The 23,137-nt window shown below is 37.7% G+C and overlaps 1 protein-coding gene across 4 annotated transcripts in view; it reads left to right on the top strand.

The window, feature by feature from the left end:
- Positions 1-23,137, top strand: part of MAP4K3 (mitogen-activated protein kinase kinase kinase kinase 3) — an 84,670-nt gene that overhangs the window by 16,984 nt on the left and 44,549 nt on the right. For all 4 annotated transcript variants that reach the window (XM_065630665.1, XM_065630666.1, XM_065630664.1 and 1 more), the window contains 11 exons: positions 1,011-1,075; positions 3,540-3,595; positions 7,215-7,262; positions 9,104-9,146; positions 9,792-9,864; positions 12,314-12,445; positions 12,719-12,781; positions 12,865-12,946; positions 13,046-13,156; positions 17,839-17,914; positions 18,912-18,970. In XM_065630665.1, the coding sequence (XP_065486737.1) occupies positions 1,011-1,075; positions 3,540-3,595; positions 7,215-7,262; positions 9,104-9,146; positions 9,792-9,864; positions 12,314-12,445; positions 12,719-12,781; positions 12,865-12,946; positions 13,046-13,156; positions 17,839-17,914; positions 18,912-18,970 (808 nt within the window). The remainder of the gene's footprint in view (positions 1-1,010; positions 1,076-3,539; positions 3,596-7,214; positions 7,263-9,103; positions 9,147-9,791; positions 9,865-12,313; positions 12,446-12,718; positions 12,782-12,864; positions 12,947-13,045; positions 13,157-17,838; positions 17,915-18,911; positions 18,971-23,137) is intronic.

Here is a 23,137-nt window from a genome sequence, read left to right as displayed (position 1 = left end):
TCTGATAGGGCCTTATGAATGCAAGAAACCCAAGACCAGGAGTCATGGTCAAACTGCAGAACAATCTTTCCTTTGGTTGTTCTGTGTTCCGATCTACCCTAAGGTGGTTGTATGTGACTCTTTTTTTTCCTGCGTGTTTTGATGGCCAGGAATGACCAGAGCAGTCCCAGATTTTCTGCTCTCCAAAATGCCTTTCTGCGGCCTCACGTGGTACATCTGTCTTACCAGTGAAGATTACTAAGTGAGAACAGAATTTAGTGTCCGTAACAGAAGATACCTTTGAATCCTTCAGCTCACTGTTTATTCTTGGAAAGCACCTTTTATGAAGGTATAGTGAGTCAAACTCAATTGATTCCTGTAGTAAGAGGCATCTAAAGAACTTCCCTCTGACCCCTGACACCAAAAATATCCATAAGTATTTTTGAGGGAAAAGACTTGTTTGGGAAGGTGCTTACCCACAGCATGGACTCCACTCTGCCGATCTTTCACTAAAGCACTAGAGTTTCACTGCATTTTTGTGAAAGAAATTTGAGTTGAGAGATACCCCTAGGGCTTTTGCTTTGAGGGTTTTTGTGTGCGTGTGTTAATTCCTCTGCTCTGAAAAAGAAGTGGAGAAGTGAAAATGAGGAAGAAATAAGAACCTACATCTGTTTTCTCCCTACTCTCAGTAAAAGTATATTTCATTTTCTCTACTTTTCTCTATTTTCTCTACTTTTACTGAAAGTATATTTTCATTTTCATAGTAGATCTTGAACAAAAAAATCAGTGTGCATGTTTCATTAATGCTGTTTATATTACTCCAATAAACCCTGGCATATTTTGGGGTTTTCGTTAGTTACTATTTTGACAGTGAAGTATCACATAGAGAGTAAATCATATTCATTATTTGACTTGTACTTTTCATAATACAGAACTTGTTATATTGTGCTTTATAATGTTTGAGTCCTCTCACTTTTCTAGTTGCTCTTTTCAAATCTGACAGCTAATGAATGGTTTTGTTCACTTTTTAGACGAGACAAGCTATGGATTTGTATGGAGTTTTGTGGAGGTGGCTCTCTACAGGATATTTATCATGGTATGTCGAGACTGTCATTCCTTAAAATCTAAGTAAAGCTTATTTTCAAAAATTGAGATTATAGTGTTCTAGAATCAGAGGAGGAAGCCTAAATTTAGTATCCATGATAACCCATTGAAGGTCAATTTTAACTTCTGTATTTACATAATTGTTTGGGATTTGGTTTGGGTTTTTTAAACAAAATTATCTATAGTGGGGGTTTTTTGGGCAGCAGAAGTTATTTCCTTCCTTCAGTAGCTCATACACCCATCACTACTTTTCCAAGGGTGTAGCATTATCTGATGTTGTATTGTAAAAATGAAAAATTTATATCCTTATGTGCTGTCTTACTTCGTTGCCATTGTTTCTGAGCTTTTGAACTTTGCTTTAGTATAATCTATACCACTGTCTACAGATACCCAGATAAATGCATTGATTAGCATGAGTGCCCTTGTCTTTTGTGTTCTTTTGTATGTTTATATAGCAGCAGTGGTACAAGGGTCTTTTTTTTATGTTGAATACATGACATGAAAAGCAAAGGTGGCCTATATATTTGCTTTAGGCTTAGGTGCAATGAGTGGTCAAAGGAATGAGGAATGTGTGTGAATCTATTGCATAAAGAGAGGATCAGTCAGGTAACTGCTAGTTTTCCAGAGACAAAATCAGTTTTGAGGGATTTCATTGCTCTGGAATTAAGACTTGCTTAGGAAAAGATAATGCCGTTGGTGAGTAATGGCTCTGAGGTTCTCAAGGGATTTTCTTCAGACAGGAAATCCATCCATATTCTAAATTGTGAAGATTTTATATGTTAAAATCTTCACATTCTTCTCTTATGTGTAAACAGTATGTATACCTTTTTACATTTAACTTGGGTGCAGTTAAAACATGTCACCAATTCACAAATTTGCACCTTAGTTATGGGGTGGTTATTTGAGCATGGCCTTGATCCTTTACGTCTTTGCTCATGTTGATAAAAACTTTGTGTCTAGTAGGCTTTGTTACGTGGAACACCTGTAGAGTAGGAAATGAGCTCATGCCACATAAATGCCTGAACAGATGTACAGGAGAAGTTTCCGGTTGCAGCTGATTTTTGGTTTTTCTGCCAGTAGTTGGAGGGGATGGTTCTGTTGTGATCTTAATTACCTTCCAAAGGATCTTACTCCAATTGAACTATAGGCCTCTGTAATCTTAAGTAATTTAATTTAATCAGAATTCAGATTCTCAAAATAAACATACATGCCTAGAAATATGTCCTCTGGGTGCTAATACATTTAGTTTTATGTGGGTTTGGAGCTTTTCTTTCAGTAAAGGGAAGATGGATTTAGACCTCTTTCGAAGGCATATATTGCATGATACTAATTTATATTACGGTGTGGGTTTTGTAGAAGCTAAGCAGTTAGGTGCTTAAATCTTGTTTCATTTTTAACTCCCCTACTCCTTCAGTTTCCTTTGGAAAACATCATCCAACTTTTCTGTTTGCAAAACTCGAGAAGCTTGCAGTGAGGACTGCGTTTCCCGGTCTTTAAACCCTTTAATTTCACGGTCGAAGTCCAGTGACTGGGGTACAACACGCAGGCCGTTCCTTGCTTGCTCTTCAGTGTTTGATTTATGTATTCATTCAGAATTTAATTGCTTTGCTTTAAGAGACGTGAGTGAAGTGGGACCCTGGAGGGAGAGGAAGACAACTCCTTCCCTTGGGAAGCTACCTAGCCTGCTCAGAGGGAGAGCTTGAGAAGGTGCATGGTGTGGCAGGCCCAGAAGCAACAGTGCTGGTAGCTCATGCAGGAAAGGGTTGAGAAGCTGCGGAGAGGCATGGAACAGCTGCAGGGGAGAGAAAGCAGGTCTCGTGACAGTGGGAAGGATGGAAGGAGAGAACAGGTTGCAAAGTGAGGCTCAAAGGGGACGGAGCAGAGTTTGCTGCAGCTCTGAGTCACCGAGTTGGAAGTCCAGCCCTGCATAGGACACAATGCATTGGTGCAGGGGAAAGAGTTGTGCTTAAATCACTGTTTCTGTTTCTTTTTCCTGTTAATTACTTTGAGATTTACTTATGGAGGGAGTCACCCTGTTTCCCTGAAAATAAGCCCTAGCATGATTTTTCAGGATTTTTGAGGATGCTCAAAATAATAAGCCCTACTCCAAAAATAAGCCCTAGTTACAGTTCATTAAAAAAGTGAATTTAAATAGTGTCCAGGCAGCTATAATGTAAAAAAGTAATAAGTTTTGGAGAAAAAATTAATATAAGACCCTGTCTTATTTTCAGGGAAACAGGGTAGTAGTTTCCATTCCAATGGCACTAGACATTTTTGAGTTTAAAAATGTTTGGTGGTCTTTGGGGTGCTCAATCTGGGGGAAAATCTAAGCACATTTACTTTGAGACTTCTAGTGTAAGATCCTGTCAGTGTGAATGGAAGTAATTGAGATATGTGTTTGGAATGGGCAGTATTTTACCTGATTTTGAGTATATTTTTTTTCCCTTCCATTTCAGTGACTGGACCACTTTCAGAACACCAGATTGCCTATGTTAGCAGAGAAACACTACAGGTAGTGTGTTCTCAGGTTCTTGTGGTTGACTTTTAATGTAAAAGTATTAAAAGCTAAAAATGAAAGCTACAAATAAATGTGATGGCATGGAAGTACAGTGTTTGGATGGGTTAGCATTTTTTCAGACTTTTGGGGAGATCCTGTATTATAGCCTAGAACTGATTTGTGTAATTGCATAACTTAAAATCATCTCGAATAATTTTAAGAATTTTCGTCGTCTTTCTGTTGTTAATTTTTTAAGGGGGGAAGCAGCATATTTATTTATCCGTATTTGTGATACAAATTAGTTATTTCAAGTTTGAAGGAAAATGTAGAGACTTCTGCATATCTGATAGTTGATCTGTGCCAATAAGAAAAAAAAAAAAGTCTGTGAGCTTGAGATGTTCAAGTTGAAGTCACCAGCCTCTTGTTGTGAGTATAACAGCTTCCATTTTTCTTGCCTAAATGAAAGGTTTAGTTCACCAGTAAAACTGCTTTTTTGGTGGATGTCTTGCTTCCATGTGAGAGAGCAGTTCTTGGCTTCTAGTGAATGCATCTGTTGAATGCCATCAGTTGAGAGCTGCTGCCTCTCTCAAACACTCTCTCAAGATAGCTTAGTCCCTGAGCCAGCTCCCTTGTGTGCCACTTACCATCTCCCTGTGATGTGCCAAAGATTGCTGATTTCTGACTTGCAGGATGCAGCTAGTTTTTTTTTTTTTTTCTTTACAGTAAAGTCTTGTGTGACATCTGGGAGTGTTTTGGTTTTTGAACGTTTAAACCCTCCTTCTTATAGAATCGTAGAATGGTCTGGGTTGGAAGGGACCTTCAAAGGTCATCTAGTCCAACCCCCCTGCCATGAGCAGGGACATCTTCAACCAGATCAGGTTGCTCAGAGCCCCGTCCAGCCTGGCCTTGAATGTCTCCACGGATGGGGCATCTACCACCTCTCTGGGCAACCTGGGCCAGTGTTTCACCACCCTCATACGAAAAAATTTCTTCCTTGTATCTAGTCTAAATCTGCCCTCAGTTTAAACCTTCAGTTTAACACCATTACCCCTTGTCCTATCACAATAGGCCCTGCTAAAAAGTCTTTCCCCATCTTTCTTATAACCTCCTTTTAAGTACTGAAAGGCTGCAATAAGGTCTCCCTGGAGCCTCCTCCAGGCTGAACAACCCCAACTCTCTCAGCCTGTCCTCACAGCAGAGCTGTTCCAGCCCTCTGATCATTTTTGTGGCCTCCTCTGGACCTTCTCTAACAGGTCCATGTCCTGTACTGAGGACTCCAGAGCTGGACACAGGACTCCAGGTGGGGTCTCACCAGAGTGGAAAAGAGAGGCAGACCTGCAGGGCTCCCTCGCTCTGCTGATCACGTTCCTTTTGATGCAGCCCAAGATACAATTGACCTTCTGAGCTGCAAGTGCACATTGCTGGCTCATGTCCAGGTTTTCATCCACCAGTGCTCACAAGTCCTTCTCTGCAGGGCTGCTCTCAATCAATCTGTATTGATACTGGGGGTTGCCCTGACCCAGGTGCAGGACCTTGCACTTGGCCTTGTTGAACCTCATGAGGTTTGAGTGGCCCCACTTCTCAAGCCTGTCCAGGTCCCTCTGGATGGCATCCCATCCCTCAGACATTTCAGCTGCACCACTCAGCTTGGTGTCATCTGCAAACTTGCTGAGAATGCACTCAATTCCACTGTCATGGCATTGATGAACATATTAAATAGTACTGGTCCCAGTATGGACCCCTGAGGGACACCACTTGTCACCGGTGTCCATCCAGGCACTGAGCCATTGACCACTACCCCCTGGATATGGACATCCAGCTACTTCCACCAAACAGTCCATCCATCAAATCCATAATCTTCTTGGAGCATGGAGAAGTGTTTCAATAGTCCAGAATGGAATTTATGAAATCATTATTTATTGTGTGGGAAGATTCCTTGGTTAATATGTGTAAATTCTTTTTGAGAAGGAAACTTGCTACTTCATAGGTGTTTTCCAAGTATTATCCATGCACTCATTTTTTGTATATTTTAAAGTTGTCTGTAAATACATGCTTATAACACTCTGACCAAATATAATGTATATAGTTTCTGATATCTTGCTGTAGCTTATAATGCAGCAGTTACTCTTCCTAGTAAAAATTCTGCAAATGTAGGCCATCTGTCCATCCATAAAAGTAATTTGTCCAATGTTAATTTTGCCATCAGTTTCCATGAATCTGGAGTATCACTTCGGTACCTAAAGTTAGTGTTTGACCTCCATATTTAAAGGGCTGTTAAATGATGTGTTTTCAAAAAACACTCTCAGTTCTGGTTGGAATCAGTGAGTCTGATCCTGAAAATATAGGTCCTTCAAATACGACCTTTTAAAGTACCTGCCTCCAGGCATTTGGTTTCAGAAATGGTGACTTCAGATTCTTCCAGGGCTGTGGTAAAAATTCGTGAGTTGTTGAGCTTTCTGCGCCAGTAGCACTCAGAGATTTAAATGTGAGGAGCATACATGAGACTCTTCCAGCTAATGCCAGTTGTTGCAACAGTTGGGTAGATGCTTTGATTAATTACGCTCTGTACCAAAAGCAAATCAAGTCCAGTTTTTGGGTCTGCATGCATGCCTGCAGTGAGGACTCTGAAAACCCATTGAAACAACTGGATATTATTAATCATTTCCCCGAGAGAAACAGGTTAAGATGTCTGTGAGTAGGATTCTTTTTCTTTTTTAGTTTATTTAAGGAGTTAAATTTTGTATCTGATTAGCACTTCAGCTACATTGCATTCAGGTTTTCATGAACTGACAAAAAAGTACCCCAAAACTGTATCTTCAGTGGTACTGTTGTCTATCTGTACAATGTTGTTCACTTGAAAATCTTTAGTACCAGGTCATGTAAGTAATTGCTTCCTTGTTTTTCCAGTTGTTATATTTAGGACCATCCATGAAAAAGCTGATAATTGAAGACAATACAAATTTATTTTTGTGATCAACTCCATACCGTCTTGCATGAGCTGGCAAAAAAATTCTATCTTGACTTGGGTATCTCCCATGATGAGGTCTTTATGGAGATTCATGACTGCAGAGCAGGGAAGATGTTTACATGTCTTTTTACCCTTGGAAGAGAATTTTAGTCAAATGCTTTGGTACTTTCATTAAGACCCAGAAAGACAACCTAATGCTTCTGTAGAAAAACATGAATTAAAGTTGAACTGCTGTGTTAGACCCAAAGTGCTGCCTGCTAGCATGCTTCTAAACTTAATTGTGTAATGAGCTAGGAGATAACTACACTAAGTATCCAGTGATCTGACTGCTGAATAAAAGACTGTTAGGCAATTTAAACATAATTAACTTGGTCTAAAAAAGTGATGCTTACCATGTCCAGAGGAAAACCTGGTCAGGGAATGCTTTTCTTGGAATACATGTGGTGACTGAGATTTTTTCCATCAGTCCTGTGTTCTAAGTATTATGATACCACATATATTGAATTTGCAAATGCAATTTGGATACACTTAAGTATACGAATGTTCTTCAGTAAATGGGTCATGTAGATTGATTGGATTGGATCCTAAATATGTCTTGTAATTAAATAAGAAATGCATATAAAATGAAAAATGTTGAACTTAATTATTATCTAAATATTTTTGCAGGGACTATATTATCTTCACAGTAAAGGAAAAATGCACAGAGATATAAAGGTAAGTAAAAACTGAAGGCAATTTTTTGTTTTTATAACAGGCTGCATCACCTCTGATGGATCTTTATTGTTATGTATCAATTTTGGGGATATTTTTAAATATGTAAACTCTTTATTAGAATAAATTAAAATTTTATACAAAAGGAAAGATAAAAATCTTTCCCTTAAATGCATGTGTGAAAATAGTTTGTTCTTTTAATTGGAGGCAAACATAGTATTTATATAGACCAGTGCTGTAAACTCCAGGCATCAGCTAGTGTCCAGAGCAACATGTGTTCAGATGACTGTAAGGATGTGTCTGTGCAAAAGGAAAGGTTTGGTTTTTCGCACACCTTTTCAAGAAGCTTGACATGCCCTTCTCTTTGAGCCAGTTAGTGGGCAGAGCTGTTGCTTTGGCTTCTTGCTTTTCTTGGTAAACGGGTTGCAGGGCAGTGGCTGTTGTTCTGCATGGTTCTTGGAGACTATTTCTGCCCCCTCCCTCACATGCTAAAATTAGAGAGGATATCGCAAATCAGGCTCTTCACATTGAGTTATTTAAACCATAATCTCAACAAATCTGTATCAAAGGTTGCTTGTTCAGACTCTTACTCTCTGTTATAGTTTCCTTCTGGTGCTTCCTGTTGACTTTTTGTCCCTGAAATTTTACTACCTACTCTTTGCCTTTCCAAACTCTTCCTTGTTCAGACTGCAGCTTAAACTTGGCAGGCTTCCTCCTGGAAATTTGACAGTAAATTATCATATTCCTTTGTGTCTTGTAGGGGATTGGTTTTGTTTGGTGGTTTTGTTTTTCCTTTTTCAGACAAGGAATGCGATGTACATAGTAGCTTCAACTGTAGATGCCTTAATGCAGCCTGATTCCAAGCTATTCTTGTAGACTGCAGAATAATATTTGGGTTTTGAGCAATCATAAAAGTAGTTTCTGAAAGAGATATTACCTTGGACACAAAAATTAAACATTTTTCATTATACTTTATAGAATGCAAAATGATGCTTGTAAGGACTCATGTTCAGAAACAAGTATCTATGCACAAACTGTGCTGATAAGAAATGCTTATAGTGCTTATGGAGAGAATTTTTTTTTTAAGTCATGAGCATGGAAAAATAGTATGTTAATCTGTAGATCTCCTGGCTGTGGACCTGTGTTTAGCCAGCTCTAGCTTTCACTCTACACAACCTTTACCTGATTTCAGTCTTCAGATCAAGTTTGTTCTCAGTCCTTTTATGCCATGATTTTATGGTACTGACTACCACTTCATGTTAGTTTTGATTATTGAACTGAAGTGAGTGGTGCATACAGCGACACAACAGTGAACTCTTCAAATTGAGCACTAGCAATCTCAGTTGTGTAATGACGGAAATAGTTTTGCTAAACACGTGAATATCAAGGCCAGTCCTTGAGGATATAATTATTGTGGTTCTCAAACAAGACAAAACCAGCTCTTCCACATGAAAAGAAAATCAAATTACTTCCGCTTTGACCTTTAGAGTTCCTGTTTCCTTTCAGTCAGTGTAACTAGAAAAAATAATTCATCAGCATAGGCAAATCATCATATTCTGCTTTTTGAGAGGGTTTTGTATACAGTGGAAACTCAGTAGTACCATAGGCTAAGAAATACTAAACTAAAAATTAATGAGAAACCTTATATATCCAAGTTTCTTTATATAACAGAATAGCAAGTTTCTAATTTCACACATATTTCCTTGGTAAAGCTGCAGATATCTTGATCACACAGTCCTTGGTTTGTCTAAGGCCCCTAGTTTGCCATGAGATCTGACTTTTTTTTTTTAATGTGGTATTGGAGGAATCTGCATGTTTTAATTCAAGTATGCTTACTTTTTAAGGGAGCAAACATTCTTTTAACGGATAATGGACATGTAAAATTAGGTGAGTTAATGCAATTTAGTTTTATTAACAGTTTTTCATGTGCCCTAAAAAGCAGTCTTCTGTATTTTGTTTAATGATATAATGGTTCATGTAAGGAATTAGTGAATGTCAGAATTCTTTTTCTCTTACTGGTAGTATCTAACTGTGCCATCCAATTAGTGTCTGAGGAGTCTTTGGAGTAGTTTTGGAACACTAAGGTAAAAGACTTTCTGATGTGGTAAGGGGGAAGTGAAAGTCAAATCAAATGTTTTTATAAATTTTTAATAAAATTTCACATCCAGGGTGCTCAAATGTGAGAAGTACCTTTAAAAGTTATCTAAAAGAATCTCTTGGATAATACTAAGTGATGTATTTAATCATATTGAAACACTGTTAGGACTTGTGTGCTGCCCTGTTTTTTCTTGTGTTGATGGGGGCATGTTTGTGTGCCGCCTGCGTATTTGGCAGGCAACTGAGAGGAGCTGACCTATGGTATCTGAGATACACCAAGTTCCCTTTATTTGCTTTTGTTATTTATTTTTTGTTAAATATTTCCAGTATATTTAAGAAACTCTTACAGTGGGGAAACCAAACTTCTGTTCATTAACAATTAATTCCATTAAATAAGTTATTAACTGCTGGTTTTGTTTGTTTGGTTTTTAATAGCTGATTTTGGAGTATCTGCACAGATAACAGCTACAATTGCCAAAAGGAAATCATTCATTGGCACCCCATATTGGTAACAATGTTTTGTCATTAATATAATAATAACAGCATACAATACTGTTGAAAAACTTTGATAAAAGCATGCCATGTCACTTTCTGGGTAGACTAATCACTGAAGGCTTTGTTACTTATTAGTGATCATGTCTGTGTTACTTATGCTAAATCCCAAATGAACTGAGTATCAGAGAAAATGCTGTAATGCTCTGTAAAATTGAAAGGCTTTCTGTGCTGCTGTCACTGTTGACTAATGTATCTCAATTTAGTCAAACTTAGAAACTATCAACAATCTTACTTGTTATTAAATCTGATCTTAAATATTTTTTTTCTTCCCTGATTATTCCATTTTGGTGTTTCATGTTTATTTCCCTCTACCCTAGATAAGTCTTTTTTGCAGCTCCTCAGTTGATAATGAGTTTCATTTGTTTGTCTCCACAGATTCTTTTGCTACTTGTGAAATGTTTCCTATAAGCTATTTTCTTTTTTTTTGTTCCTTATTTCCATAAACTGATTGAATTCAAACAAACATTTCTATTATATCTGTACTGTTTCTTTATTCTTCCCTCAGTAAATTAGTTTGCATAATTTATCTTTTCTAAAGTTAAGCCATTTTATTTTCTTCTCTTTGTACTGGAAGTGGTTGTTCCCTTTCACTTTGAGGTAAATGACACATATTCTTCACTGAAAAATAGCACTTTTGTTGTACGTTTTCCCAGAAAAATATTCAAAATTCTGTTGTCCGACAGCTTAGTAGCAACAAGTTAAAAATATGTATAATGGAAAAAAACCTCTACTTGCAAGTATTCAGCCTTGAAATAGTCAGGCACAGCATTTTTAGCATTCTTTTGCAGTGTAAGTCATGGATTCACTTCCCTTTCAGAATAACATAAACACCCATCAGTCACGATTGTGTAATTGGTTTGTGTCTCTTTCCTAAGATGTCTAGGTGTTCCTGCTCTGGCAGGGGGATTGGACTAGATGATCTTTTGAGGTCCCTTCCAATCCCTAACATTCTGTGATTCTGTGACTTCAGTCCTGGCCTGTATCACTGTAACTTCCAATTTGTGCCAGGCTTCTCAAATGACACGTCATAACCTTAAACAATAACTTTGAAAGCATTGCATAGGTTAAATGCTGATTAAAAGCATTGGTTTTTCTTTGTAAAGCTTTTCAGAGATTTGAGAGGAAAAGCAGGGAAGCAAAATTGTTGAGATGGTGGAGGAGAAAATTTAGCTGGAAACAGGCGGTGTGAAGGTTTTAGTGATTATTAGAGGTGTCTGGGCAGGTGATGCTTGGATGGGAGAGAAATGAAGGGCAAAACTGCTGCGTGCCATCTTTAGCTCTAGTAACCCTGCTATTTGCTCTTGTGCTCTTCCCCCATGTCTTTCTAAAATTAATCTATGTTCCCCTTCTATCTTGGTAACTCCCTCCTTTTTGATTTGGAGCAATTGGGCTTTTTTAATTAATTCTTGAAGAAATTTACGCAAATATAATTTAACTATGCAAACTTTGGAATAACTTTTACCACCAAACCTGATGGTGTTTTCAGATCTACAGATAAGGATGTCTGTATTTAAATTGTGCATCATTCGAGATGCCACCTGCTGCTTTACTGCAGCACTCATGCAGTGACATTCATCTATCTTGCTTATATTGAGTTACATCTCCAGTTCAACTGCTACTTTTCAAGTCATTTGGACCAATAAAGTTCAAAGCTAAAACATACTAACTTGTTTGCCACCTGATATGACTATGTAGGACAATCAAATTCATACCTTTGGCCATTCAAAACCTGTGACAGTTCCTAGCAGATAATGTTCTTTAGGTATTCCTATTTATGTGTCAGTTAGTCGGTTAATTTTTGCCACCTGAGGATGTGAAACTACTTTGTTAACTTAAATGAGGTCTTCCGACATTAGTGAGGCAGACTGGAAACAAGGAGTGCAGAGGTGACAATGAGCCTTCAGGTCTCCTGCTTTTAGAATACAAGAAAGCTGACATTTGGTTACTTTTGTTTTTGTGTGTGTGTGTGTTGGGGTTTTTTTGGTCGTTTTGTTTTGTTTGGGTTTTTTTGTTAGAATTATTCTCTTCAAAGTCAGTTGATCATTTTCCAGGGCAATGTGTGAATTTGGATTTTACTGTAGTTGAGTAATTATACATTTAGGCACTTTGCTGGTTGAGTTGGTAGGTCATTGTGTGCCTGCAAAAAAGTCTAAGACAGATTGGTTTCATCCACTTACTGCTAAATAGCTGTTTGGGACACTGCCTGTTAGTTACTAGAAGATGATTGAGGGAAACTTCTTGTATATATAAACTTTTTACACACACGTATCCATGTGTATAAATGTGTATGTTGTGATCTTATAGATGGAGAGCTTTAGGGAAAAGAGTAGAAAACTGGTGTGTACAGAAGAATATTTGATTTGTGACGAGAAGTTTATCTCAAAATGTCTTTTATCCTTTAGGATGGCACCAGAAGTTGCTGCAGTAGAAAGAAAAGGTGGCTATAACCAGCTCTGTGATCTGTGGGCAGTTGGAATAACTGCTATAGAGCTTGCTGAACTTCAGCCTCCAATGTTTGACCTGCATCCAATGAGGTTAGTAAGAGGTTAAAGCTTGGTGTGTAAATACAGTTTGTAAATAATCCATTTGGAGTGGTGATGATGTGTGCTTGTGGTATTTGGGGGTACTGCAAGGATATTGGGTTGTAAGTGTTCTGAATGTACACAATAGAAATTCCACCAACTCTTTTTGGTGCGTAGATGTGTAATGATGGAATTCTTCCTGCCAACTAAAAAATGTATTTAATGATTAATCTCATGCATGCATTGGAATGTAAGCCACAGAAATACTGTTGGGTTTTTTTGCAGAGCACTTTTTCTAATGACGAAAAGCAACTTCCAACCTCCTAAATTAAAGGACAAAATGAAATGGTAAGTACTTTTCTGTTTCAGTAGGTAATGCTCATGTATTTCACTGGGCAATTGATTCTAATGTTTACCACTTCATTTTACAGGTCAAATAGTTTCCATCATTTTGTGAAAATGGCACTTACAAAAAATCCTAAAAAAAGACCTACAGCTGAAAAATTACTGCAGGTATAAATTTATGTATGGGATTTTTTAAAAGTTATAAAATTAAAATATACTTGATATGAGTGGTTGCAATTTTAATGTGTTTTTACTTCTGTCTTTCAGCATCCTTTTGTTACCCAGCCATTAAATCGAAGTCTTGCTATTGAACTTTTGGATAAAATGAATAATCCTGATCATTCCACTTACCACGATTTTGATGATGATGATCCTGAGGTAGGAATATGTTTTGATCGTAGAATCAGATTAAGTTTTCATTGCTGACAAAACTAAATTGTTATGATTTATTGATCCATGGCATGTTTTGTGATCTGGGATTAGTCTCAAGGGTTACTTTTACTTCTGGTTGTGCTGCTCTGTCACATGTACGATCACTTACCAAAATTCATTGTATTTGGGGGAGAGAAGCTCAAATAAAAAGAAGTGTAAACACTTTAATTTTTTTTTTATTGTTGTCCTTCAATAATTTTGCAACAGTAAGTGTGGACTACTCTCCAGTCCTGAGTTTTGTCATGCATTCTGCTTTCTCTTTCTTCGTGGAATTATTTTTCCATTCATCTGCAAAGAAAGCATTCATAAAAATGTTTTTATACCTCTATAGAACTTGTTCTTTTGTTCCTAATTTACTTTCTTATGAGAAGAGGAGAATGACCCTGTATTTGTTTTTGTCCAATGGTTTGCTGTGTGTTTCTTGCAGATTTTTTTCTATCTTAGAATTCTCTGAAACTTGATTTCACTTACGGTTTTGTCAAAGTTTCTAATATTCTGCTTTATCAACTGGGAAAAAATAGCGTGGTTATGTAAGATGATAAACAGCACAGGACTGAAGTATTTCACAAATAAGAGCAAACAGATGTTCTGTTACTGCATCCTGTCTTAGCACTTAATGTATGCTAGTGAAGACTTTCCAGATGTTTACAGTTCCCTAACTGATGATCTCTTTTGGGGGAAAAAAAATTAATCCTTTCAACACAAATGCCATTGATTGATTGCATACTTGCGTGGTGTTTGTTGGGTTTTGGGGTTTTTTGGGTTTTTTTTAAATGATAAACTACTCTAAAAGTGCCTTCAAAGGAAAATATGCTTAAAAGAAGCAACTGCTTTAAGATGCTAATTTTCAGATTTTGCAAGTAAAATGAGTTTTTACCTTCTGGAACAGCAAAGATGAGTTGACATGCACCTAGTCTGTCTTCCATAGAAGGTGGAATAAAGAAATGTGAAATGAAGCCAAAGCGAAGCAGATCTCTTTTTTGTATTGTGGAGTGCAATGTTTACGTATTTCCTAAATGGGAGGGAAAGAGAAGAAGGCATAAGGATTGAATAGTCAATACTTTTAAAAGCAGTTGCAAATAGTGGAGCACACTTAGTACATTTTTCTGTTTTTTTAAAAAAAAAAAAAAATCCTTTCCGTAAGAATTTTGACCTTCATTTTTGGGGCACTTAGGTGGCAAATCTCTCTTCTCTTCTCTTCATCTATGAAGTCACTTCAGTACATGTTTTCTTGATAGTTACTTGTAGCTTTCAAAATAGTGTTCATTCTTTTCTGTCCCTTCTGATTTACCATTAAGAAGGCTCTTCTGTTGTCTAGTGTATTACTTAAGTTATCCCATAATGAAGTGTGTTATCAGGGGAAAAAGCTGTGCCTTGTCGATGGAGAAAATGAAAACATCCTCATAGTGGTGATCAGAGAAAATGCATATTTTCATCATTTATAAAGGAGCTGACTGGCTGACAGTACGGAGGACAATCAAGCTGCTTGCATGTCTTTTGACAGGCATTCTTTCAGATGCTAGTTCACTTGTTGTTTATCTTATATATGCTGCTCCATTTGTGTGCTTCTGTGCTAGGGATAATGATAATTCTTTATTATTGTTCATTGCATAGGCTTGAGTTCTCTCCACTGAGCTTCAAACACAGCTATGGTGCTGGGTCATTTTCATTGGATAGGCAACTTAGATGTATCTTCTCATTTCTCCTCTAACCGTGTTGACAGCTAACTTTCCATTGAGGCATTTAATCCACCTGCAAAATGAGATTGATAGTGACAGTTGGGAAAACATTTTATTTTGTAATAAGCAAGCCTGGAGCCCACCTCTGTGAATAAAACAGGTGATAATGAATTATCCGATGCATCTTAAGCGAGGTCTGTGTTTCAGGTGAAGAATCCTGCCACAGGCAAAGCAGTTGTTGGTGTTGTGGTCTTACAATTAGCTGAAGGGAATAATAAGTGTACACGTTCCTTTTATGCACGGTTGAACTTGCTCCAATACCTGCCTGCTCGCAGAGGTAGCTGGAGATGTTAATCTGAACTTGGGGATTGATCGTGCCTGTGCTTGTGGCAATCACCTGAATGTACCCATCAAAAATTGAAAGAAGCAACATAGCATGGTACAAACAACACTGAGAATTTTGGACTTCAGACCTGCTCCATATCTCCTTTGGAATTTTGGTTGTTGGTGGTGTTTGTTTTGGGGTTTTTGGTGTGTGTGTGTGGTTTTTTTTTTTCCCCAGGTGTGGGGTTTTTGTTTGTGGTGGGTTTTTTTGTTTGTTTATTTATTTTTTTGGAGGCTAGAGAGCTTGTCTTGGCTATTTGTAGTCTTTGAAGGAAAGTCTGCCCACTGTGATGACAGCTCTTCACCTGGCCAATATGGCTTTTATGGGGATGCTGTCTGTTACTGCTTGGGTAGTCTGCAGAGTTGTATGGGTGAGGTAGAGGTTCAGATGTGAATTTGCCACCTCCTTGAGGTGTGCTGTACTACATCTTCAAATTATTCTAAACCTGGACAAAGCTGAAATGTTTAATGTGTAAAAACAGAGCTAAAACCACACAGGTTTTTTGGATATAATAAGAAAGGGCTCCCTTTGATACAGTCATTATTTGTTTGGCAACAATATTGTAGCTGACATTTTGAGTATTTTTGTCTACCCTAACTCCTGGAGGGCCTCATTTGGTTTCCCGATCAGTTAAAGATGGGATTTCCATTGGGGAATCTGCTTTCGCTCCCTTAAGAGTAAACCTTTGGAGATGTTCGCAACTACCTGTTCACCACATTTTTGTGACAGTGATTCTCATGATAGATGTGATATTAGCTTAAAAGTCTGCAAAGAGGGAAGTGCATATGTTTTATCCTTAGAATACTGTAAGTTTTGGGGGAGAATATTGCTCTTGAGATCTGTACTGTGATTAAAATTGTGCCCAAGTAGCATTTGTGCAGGGAAGTTAACATGCATTCCTTTGTCCTCTTGCATGGCTCAGATGTCAGCTGTTTTTATTGGTTTGTTTGGTATGGAGAAAGAGGTGTGAGGGCAGGCTCTGGCCTGTTGTGTAGTACAAACATCTGGCAGGATGCAAGGAAGTAGCACAATATCACTGCAAAGGCAAAAAGACCTCCCAGCCCTACTACAGGTCAGTTCCTGGTGCTGGCATTACTTTTAGGGCTCAGATTGTTTGAAATACTGAAGTAGAAAACCAGAATAAACCTTGAAACATGTCCTGAGCTATAGCACGCTGTTTCTAAAGCTCAAAGGAATGCACAATAGACAGATCAGAACTGAGGAAGGGGAAGATTGGCCTGTGTTACAAGAAACAAAACGCTGTCTGTGAGATATGTGGGAGAAAATACATAGCCACAATTTGTCTCTCCAATTTCAAAAAAGACCAAAGTCAACATAAATGGGAGATAAAACATTATGTACATGTGTGTTGGATCCTAATATAAAGCAAGGAAATAGCGTATGATGAAAAGGGGAGAAGGGAATAATGCTTTCAGATAATATTTCAGGTATAAACAGAGTTGCTGAGCTATTTGTAACTCATGATAGTACAGCAGTTGAAGTTAAGTCTGTAATCACTTCATAGTCAAAAGTTGCCAAGTGAAGATTATAATTATATAAAAGCAAAGCTAACATACCAGCACATCAAATCTCTGACGCTATTGTGTCAGATTCCTTTAATTAAAAATTGTTTTGCTGTTACATATTCAACACAGAAACTTAGCAAACATACACTTTTCAAGATTACTTGGGTTAGCATGATGGCGAATTAACTTTTTTTCTGATGAGTAAGATTTCATTGTAGAGGACATACTGAGAGCACACTGTTAGGATTTATGTTGCTAATTTTGGTGCCTAATTGTATAGAGCAGTCAACTGGTCTTGTACTCTTGTTAAGAAACCTTCAGTTATAGTTTCTCAGAGAACCTGCAGTAGTGGATGTAGAAAGAAGAGAGTACATCTGGCAGGGGCACTGGAAAGAAAGCTGTGTCTTAAAGTTTGTGACACTTAGTTCTGTAGAGAAGTAAATGGAGATCCAGGGAAAAGATAGAAGTGGAACATAACTATGAAGGTTTATTTGTAGAAATGATGGCATTGCTCTTGCCACACAGCACAAGAGTACCAGGAATACTCTTCTATTTAGCTCTGAAAATCTTAGGCTAACTTCTCATCTACTTGAAGAAACTAACTGTTGACTTCTTAGGAATCAGTTTAAGTTAGAAGCTGAGAAAACAATTGCAGTGTCTGAACAAAGGAAATGTTGCCCATAAGTCAGATTTAGTCTTACTGCTTATTCTGGAAACTACCAATACCCTTAAACAGAAAAGTGGAAAAAGGAAATGTTATCTGAGCAAAAACAAGCGCTGGCCAGCCTTGTCTTTATTTGCTCAAACCCAGTGTTTTAAAAATCCTTATCCTGCAGTTGAAGACACTCTACAGATAAAATGTCTCCAAGTAATTCTAACTTTAGTGTGCAAAGCCATGCATGCAATCATTATTTTTATCTTCTGCTTGATTTATTTTTTCTTTTTTTGATATTATGCTAAAAAAACCTGCTAAAAACTAGGTATACAATACTGGGATTCAATATTTTGGTGTTGAAGTATTTTGTTTTTCTCTTCTAGCCTCTTGAAGTGCCTCATCGAATTCATTCAACAAGTAGAAATGTGAGAGAAGAAAAGACACGCTCTGAAATAAACTGTAAGCATGTGTATTATGACAACATTAAATTCTTAAAATAATTATTGTTATTCACATATTTCAACTGGTATTCTGGGTGTCTGACATATAGAAACATTTTTAGTGATCTATAGAAAAATAAAAACTTATGCTGTTTTACTTATAAATTCTAGATGACTATGCAAAAGAAATGTTAGTGTAACATATTTGAATATGCCCTTAGTCAGCACTTCAACAAATCTCACCATTGCTTCATCTCAATTGAACAGGCTGCAACCTGAGCTCTTTTGCGACCTGATTGGTATAGCTTCATATGCCAGAGCAGCAAGGATATTCAGAGTGATGCCAGGTTCTGCAGGATAGCAGAATGGCAGAGGAAGATTTTTCTTTCTTAATTTAGTATCTCATTGTAGTTCTTGCTTTTGAATTGAAACAGTCATGCAGAAATCAGGAAGGGAGGAGTTTTATCACTGGCCACTAAAAGCAGACTCTATCCCCCAAATCGTAGTCACTCTTGCTTTAATAAAGTTAGAGCAATACTTGGAGCTTTAGTTGTCTTAAGCTAAAATTGAGAGGACTTAAAGAGTATGTGCCAAAGAGCCATCCTAGAAGATGTCATTAGCTCTCTCCATACTTCCTTCAAGTGTCCTTAGTGCTAATGCATCTCCCAGAAGAACAGATCCAAGAGTGAATTCACACAATGGATGCGTTTTTTTTCTATAAATTACAGCTGTATTGCTCCTCTAAAGAGGGCACTTCACTGCCCTATTTGATGAATGGTTTTCTTCATCCTTCTGAAGAGTAGGTGGGGCAAATGGTGATTGTGCTACCTTTGTGATAGAGTACTTGCCTATTGCTTTCTGGCAGGCACAAGTTCCATATGTGCCTGTGTCAGAAGTTTCCATCAGTGGGGATATGATACACTCATTAAACTGGATTTTCTTTTTTTTGCTAGCCTTTGGAGCTAAATTTTGTCTAACTACAGTCAAACTTCTTGTTTTCCCTTTCTCCTCTTCAGTTGGTCAAGTAAAATTTGATCCACCCTTGAGGAAAGAGACAGAGCCACATCATGAATTTGTGAGTAACATGCAGCATGGGCTATGCTCTGCACGTTATTGCCTGTAAATATCTCTGGAGGAGGAGAAATCCAAAATGTGTAGTATACTTCCTTAGCACTATTAAATTTGGTAGCAATTTTTCTAACAAGTCATAACGTATTGGTCCTAAATTTTTTGCTAGTATTACACTATACAGCAAGACCCTGTATTTGTGGGCTCTGCCAGGTGTGCTGTATGTGCTAAGCAACAGCCCTTTGTCTTGTGGGTTTCATCTGTCCTTTATACCTCATTGCCTAGTATATCATTCCCTTTATTATTTTCTTAATTGTAGAATTAATGTGCATACTGAAATGTTTCTCTCCCTTGTGCTTGTATGGACAAGGATCGATGATGGGAATAATAAAATTTGGAGCCTGGGAAAGAAGTATGATGCATGTTGAGAAACTGGTTTTTTGTGGAGTCGTTATTTTCTCATGCAGTCCTCCTGTGGCCCTGTATCACACCTGAGCCACACTGGGTCTGGCAGTTCACATATTCTGTAAAGGTGTATTATCCGTGTTTTCTTCTTATGGACCCATCAGTACAAGGGATATGAGAACTCAAGCAGTGAGGAAAAAGGCATCTGTGCTGTCTCACACACACGATTGTAGTAGCTTCCTCTCTTCTGTGTAGACTGTTGCTTTCCACATTTGTGCACTTCGGCAGTTTGTTCACATTCCTGGATAAAAAAGACACTCATTTGCTTTCTTACTGCAGCCTTTGTGTTCTCTTTGTTTTTCTAAGGCAGGTGTTAAGGTGAAAAAGTTGGCTTAGTACATAGATGGGAGGGACGTTGGCCTTGCTCTGAGTTGTTTTTGGGAAGGGTGTGTACCTAGGAATGTACTTCCTCTTCTATAGCGTATAAGCCACATGTGAGTGGAAATTCTGACCTGTAGTTGTACTAAAATCTCCTTCCTGGTGCCTTGTCCTTTGGTAGTGGGTCAGCTGGTTCTGGGTGGATGAGGTTGTAATATAATTCTGCTCTTCCTCAGCAACTGGCTGGACAGGTAGTCTGCAGTTTCTGGTGCCTGTTTGAAATGGGGGAGAATAGCTTACCAAATCACATGTAGGACTTAAACAGTAATTTCAGACATGTTATTTAGGCCTTGACTTAACTGCATAACAACATCATTTGGGAGCCCTGGTTATAGAATTGTTTATTAAATATGGTAATGAAGTCAGTGTTTATACCATAAACTCATCAGTTAACTTAAAATTATTTTTTAACTGATTCCAAGTTATCCTGACTTTGCTTCTCTGTTGCATTGTCTGGATTATAAAGAAAATACAATTAGTAGCATCATATAGTTCAAATTATGATGCTTTTCCTCCTTTAGAATTGTTTTGATTTATACACACACAGAATCATAATTGCAAAAATATGTTAACGGAGAAGCTGAAGTTTTAAGAATACTTTTTCAATTTCTTTCTTGTTCTATCAGTCACTGGCTATACATACCAGTTAGTGGACAACTTCATGAGGCAGAGAGGTGTTTTCATTGCAGTTCAGGAACCTGAGTTGCTAAACTGGGGAGGGAGATTTGTGCAGGAATTAAAGCACAACTTTTGAGAGCACTTCTTTGGCAGGTGTTGTCAGAAGGAAGGAATCAAACCTTTCCCTGTCTTGTGTTTTAGCAATCAGGACCTTTGCACTTTGGAATCTCAGAAGCTCTTGCTGTTCCAAGAAGGGACTTGAATGATCCAGATTGATTCTGCTGATAAGGAAATCTCTTAGTATTGCCTATTCCTGTCAGAGTTTGCGTATTTGAAACCTGTCCAAAGAACTTGCCTCGCCTTCCTGTCTATAAGGAAGGTCTATAATGCTTTTTTTGGATCTTTATGAAGAGGGAAATGTTCCACTGCTTGTATCAGAATGAAGCATGCAGACCTGAAATGTCCTCCCCAGATAAAACAGAACCATGATTTAGAGAATTATGATATTGGGTCTTGAGACCAAAGAAAAAACGTATTTTGTCATTAGATATAGAACCAATGGACAGTTTAAATTGGCATGTCAAATGCAAATGAGATCTAATCAAAGAACAAATGCTCTAGCAAAGAGCCTTAGTACAAAGCAGGCTGAGGGGGGAAGGTTTTAACAATCTACACGCTTTGGGAGAGAAGAGAGTGTCCTTTAAATGGAAGCGGGAGCAAGCAATGCCTGTCTCTTCCTCCAGCAATGACAGTGTGGATCCATTTTCATTAAAACAGTTCTGCTTACCCTTTTGCTTCTGTGTCACTAAAGTGTGCTCAAACTTTATTTACTGATGGGTATGAGTGCACAAGCCAAAGACTGGACAGCTGCAGCATGCTGAGTTATTGGTGGTGCATGGAGATTTTGCACTGGTGCACACTTGGCTCTTACTGAGGCAGTTTGTTGCTCATGACCGGGTGGTGAGTTCATTAGTACATGGGTGGGAGCTCATTGCTCAGGTGGTGCACAATAACTCATTATGTTGATGTGATCCAGTAGTGTTTGGTAATGTGACCATACCCATAGCTGTGTTTTACTCCCATCCCCAAAACTGTCTTAATGTGGTTCAAGTTTCAACTAACAACGTTTGTGTTTCTTTTTTTTTTTTTTAAGCAAGAAAATTTCCCCTTATGTATACCCGGCTTTCAGTCTCAATGTAAATAACTTGAGTTTCTTGATCTCTACCTAACAAACAGCCTGACAGTAGCGATTTTTTGGACAATTCAGAAGAAATATACTACACTGCAAGATCTAACCTGGTATTTTTCATCTTATGCCTTTGTCAGTGTTAGTTTTGTCTTTGTTTTCCTTTCTCAAAAGTTGTGTTTTGTCCTGTTGTTGGTGGTGTTTTCATCTGTGTAAAAGCTATTCAATGTTAGTATTAGTCTGTATGTGTATTTCTGTAATGTAGGAGGGAATTCATAGTATGTGCAGTATTGCAAGTATTTAACATGTATTCACATTTACTTGAATCACTTTTATAGAAGGGACTCAATGTTATGCACTAATTCTAATTTCTTTGCTTAACTGCCTCACAATGCATAACTTTTTAAATTTCTTGGCAGGTGATTAAAAATAGAGACATTCTCTTCATTTTTTTGTCTGGTAGTTGCTTTAAATAGTCCTATGAAAGACTCTAAAATTATATAGATAGAAGTCTCTGAATTCTCCAGATGGTAATTATGTTTCAGAATGAATATACACTCAATACAATAACACAAAGTGGGGTCAAAAATGTTTTCAATGGCATTTGGCATCGTTTATAGTCTGATATGTTTTCCAAATTTTCTCTTACTGCACTGCTAAAAAATGTGGTTGTTAGCATTACAGTGTAGAAATTACTCTAGGAAGTGAGTTTTCTTATTTCTCTGCTCTTTAGGTACTATGTAGTTAGAACAGTAATGCTTTTTAAATCTTGGACATTTCCATATACTGTTGAAAAAAATTAAGAAACATTCTGTACTAGACGAAGAGCATTATTCTGCTAACTTTCTTTGATTTGTGAGGTGTTTAATATAAGTGCTCTGAGGAGAAAATGGAAAACTGGGGTGTTTGGGAATGTCTGGTTTTGAGGTTTTTGTGATGCTTTTTGTTTTGGATTTGTTTGTTCTGACATCAGTTGGCTTAGTGTGACTTGAATCTGCCGATACCATAGTTACTGAGAGCTCAGACTGTCTTCCCCATTCTGGGAAGGAACTTCCTGTATTATTTGATTATAAAAATGTTTCACAAATTATTTCGAGATGAGTAGCTTAGATTTCTTTGTATGCGGTGGTAACACCTCCATCCTGTGCAATTGCTGTATGGTTTGGTTTTCTTTCAGTTTGATTTGCTTTTGGTTTTACCTTTTCAGTTTAACACTTATTAAAACCTATCTTTTTCAGGTTACTTTCCATATTGTTGCATATCTTGGTAGCCTGGTATCTGTGGGTCTAAGAGACGAATGAGAACATGTCTGAGAACTGGACTGTCCTTTCCCATCCTTCTTTTGCCCCATGCTGTTCAGTACAGTCTTCAAAAATTATTACTATGATAAAACTTATAAGGTACTTCTGTCGAAGGGGTTTTAAAGGCAATTGACAGCACTTTCTGTGTTTCAGTGCTTTCTTCACAACTTCATGTGGTCATTGTGAATCAAAGTGGGGAATTCTAATTTGGTTGTAGTGCTTCACC

This window comes from Caloenas nicobarica, chromosome 3, assembly GCF_036013445.1.
Source record: "Caloenas nicobarica isolate bCalNic1 chromosome 3, bCalNic1.hap1, whole genome shotgun sequence".
Classification (NCBI taxonomy): Eukaryota; Metazoa; Chordata; class Aves; order Columbiformes; family Columbidae; genus Caloenas; species Caloenas nicobarica.
Note: the sequence above shows the minus strand (reverse complement) of the source record. Positions and strands in the feature narration are given on the sequence as shown.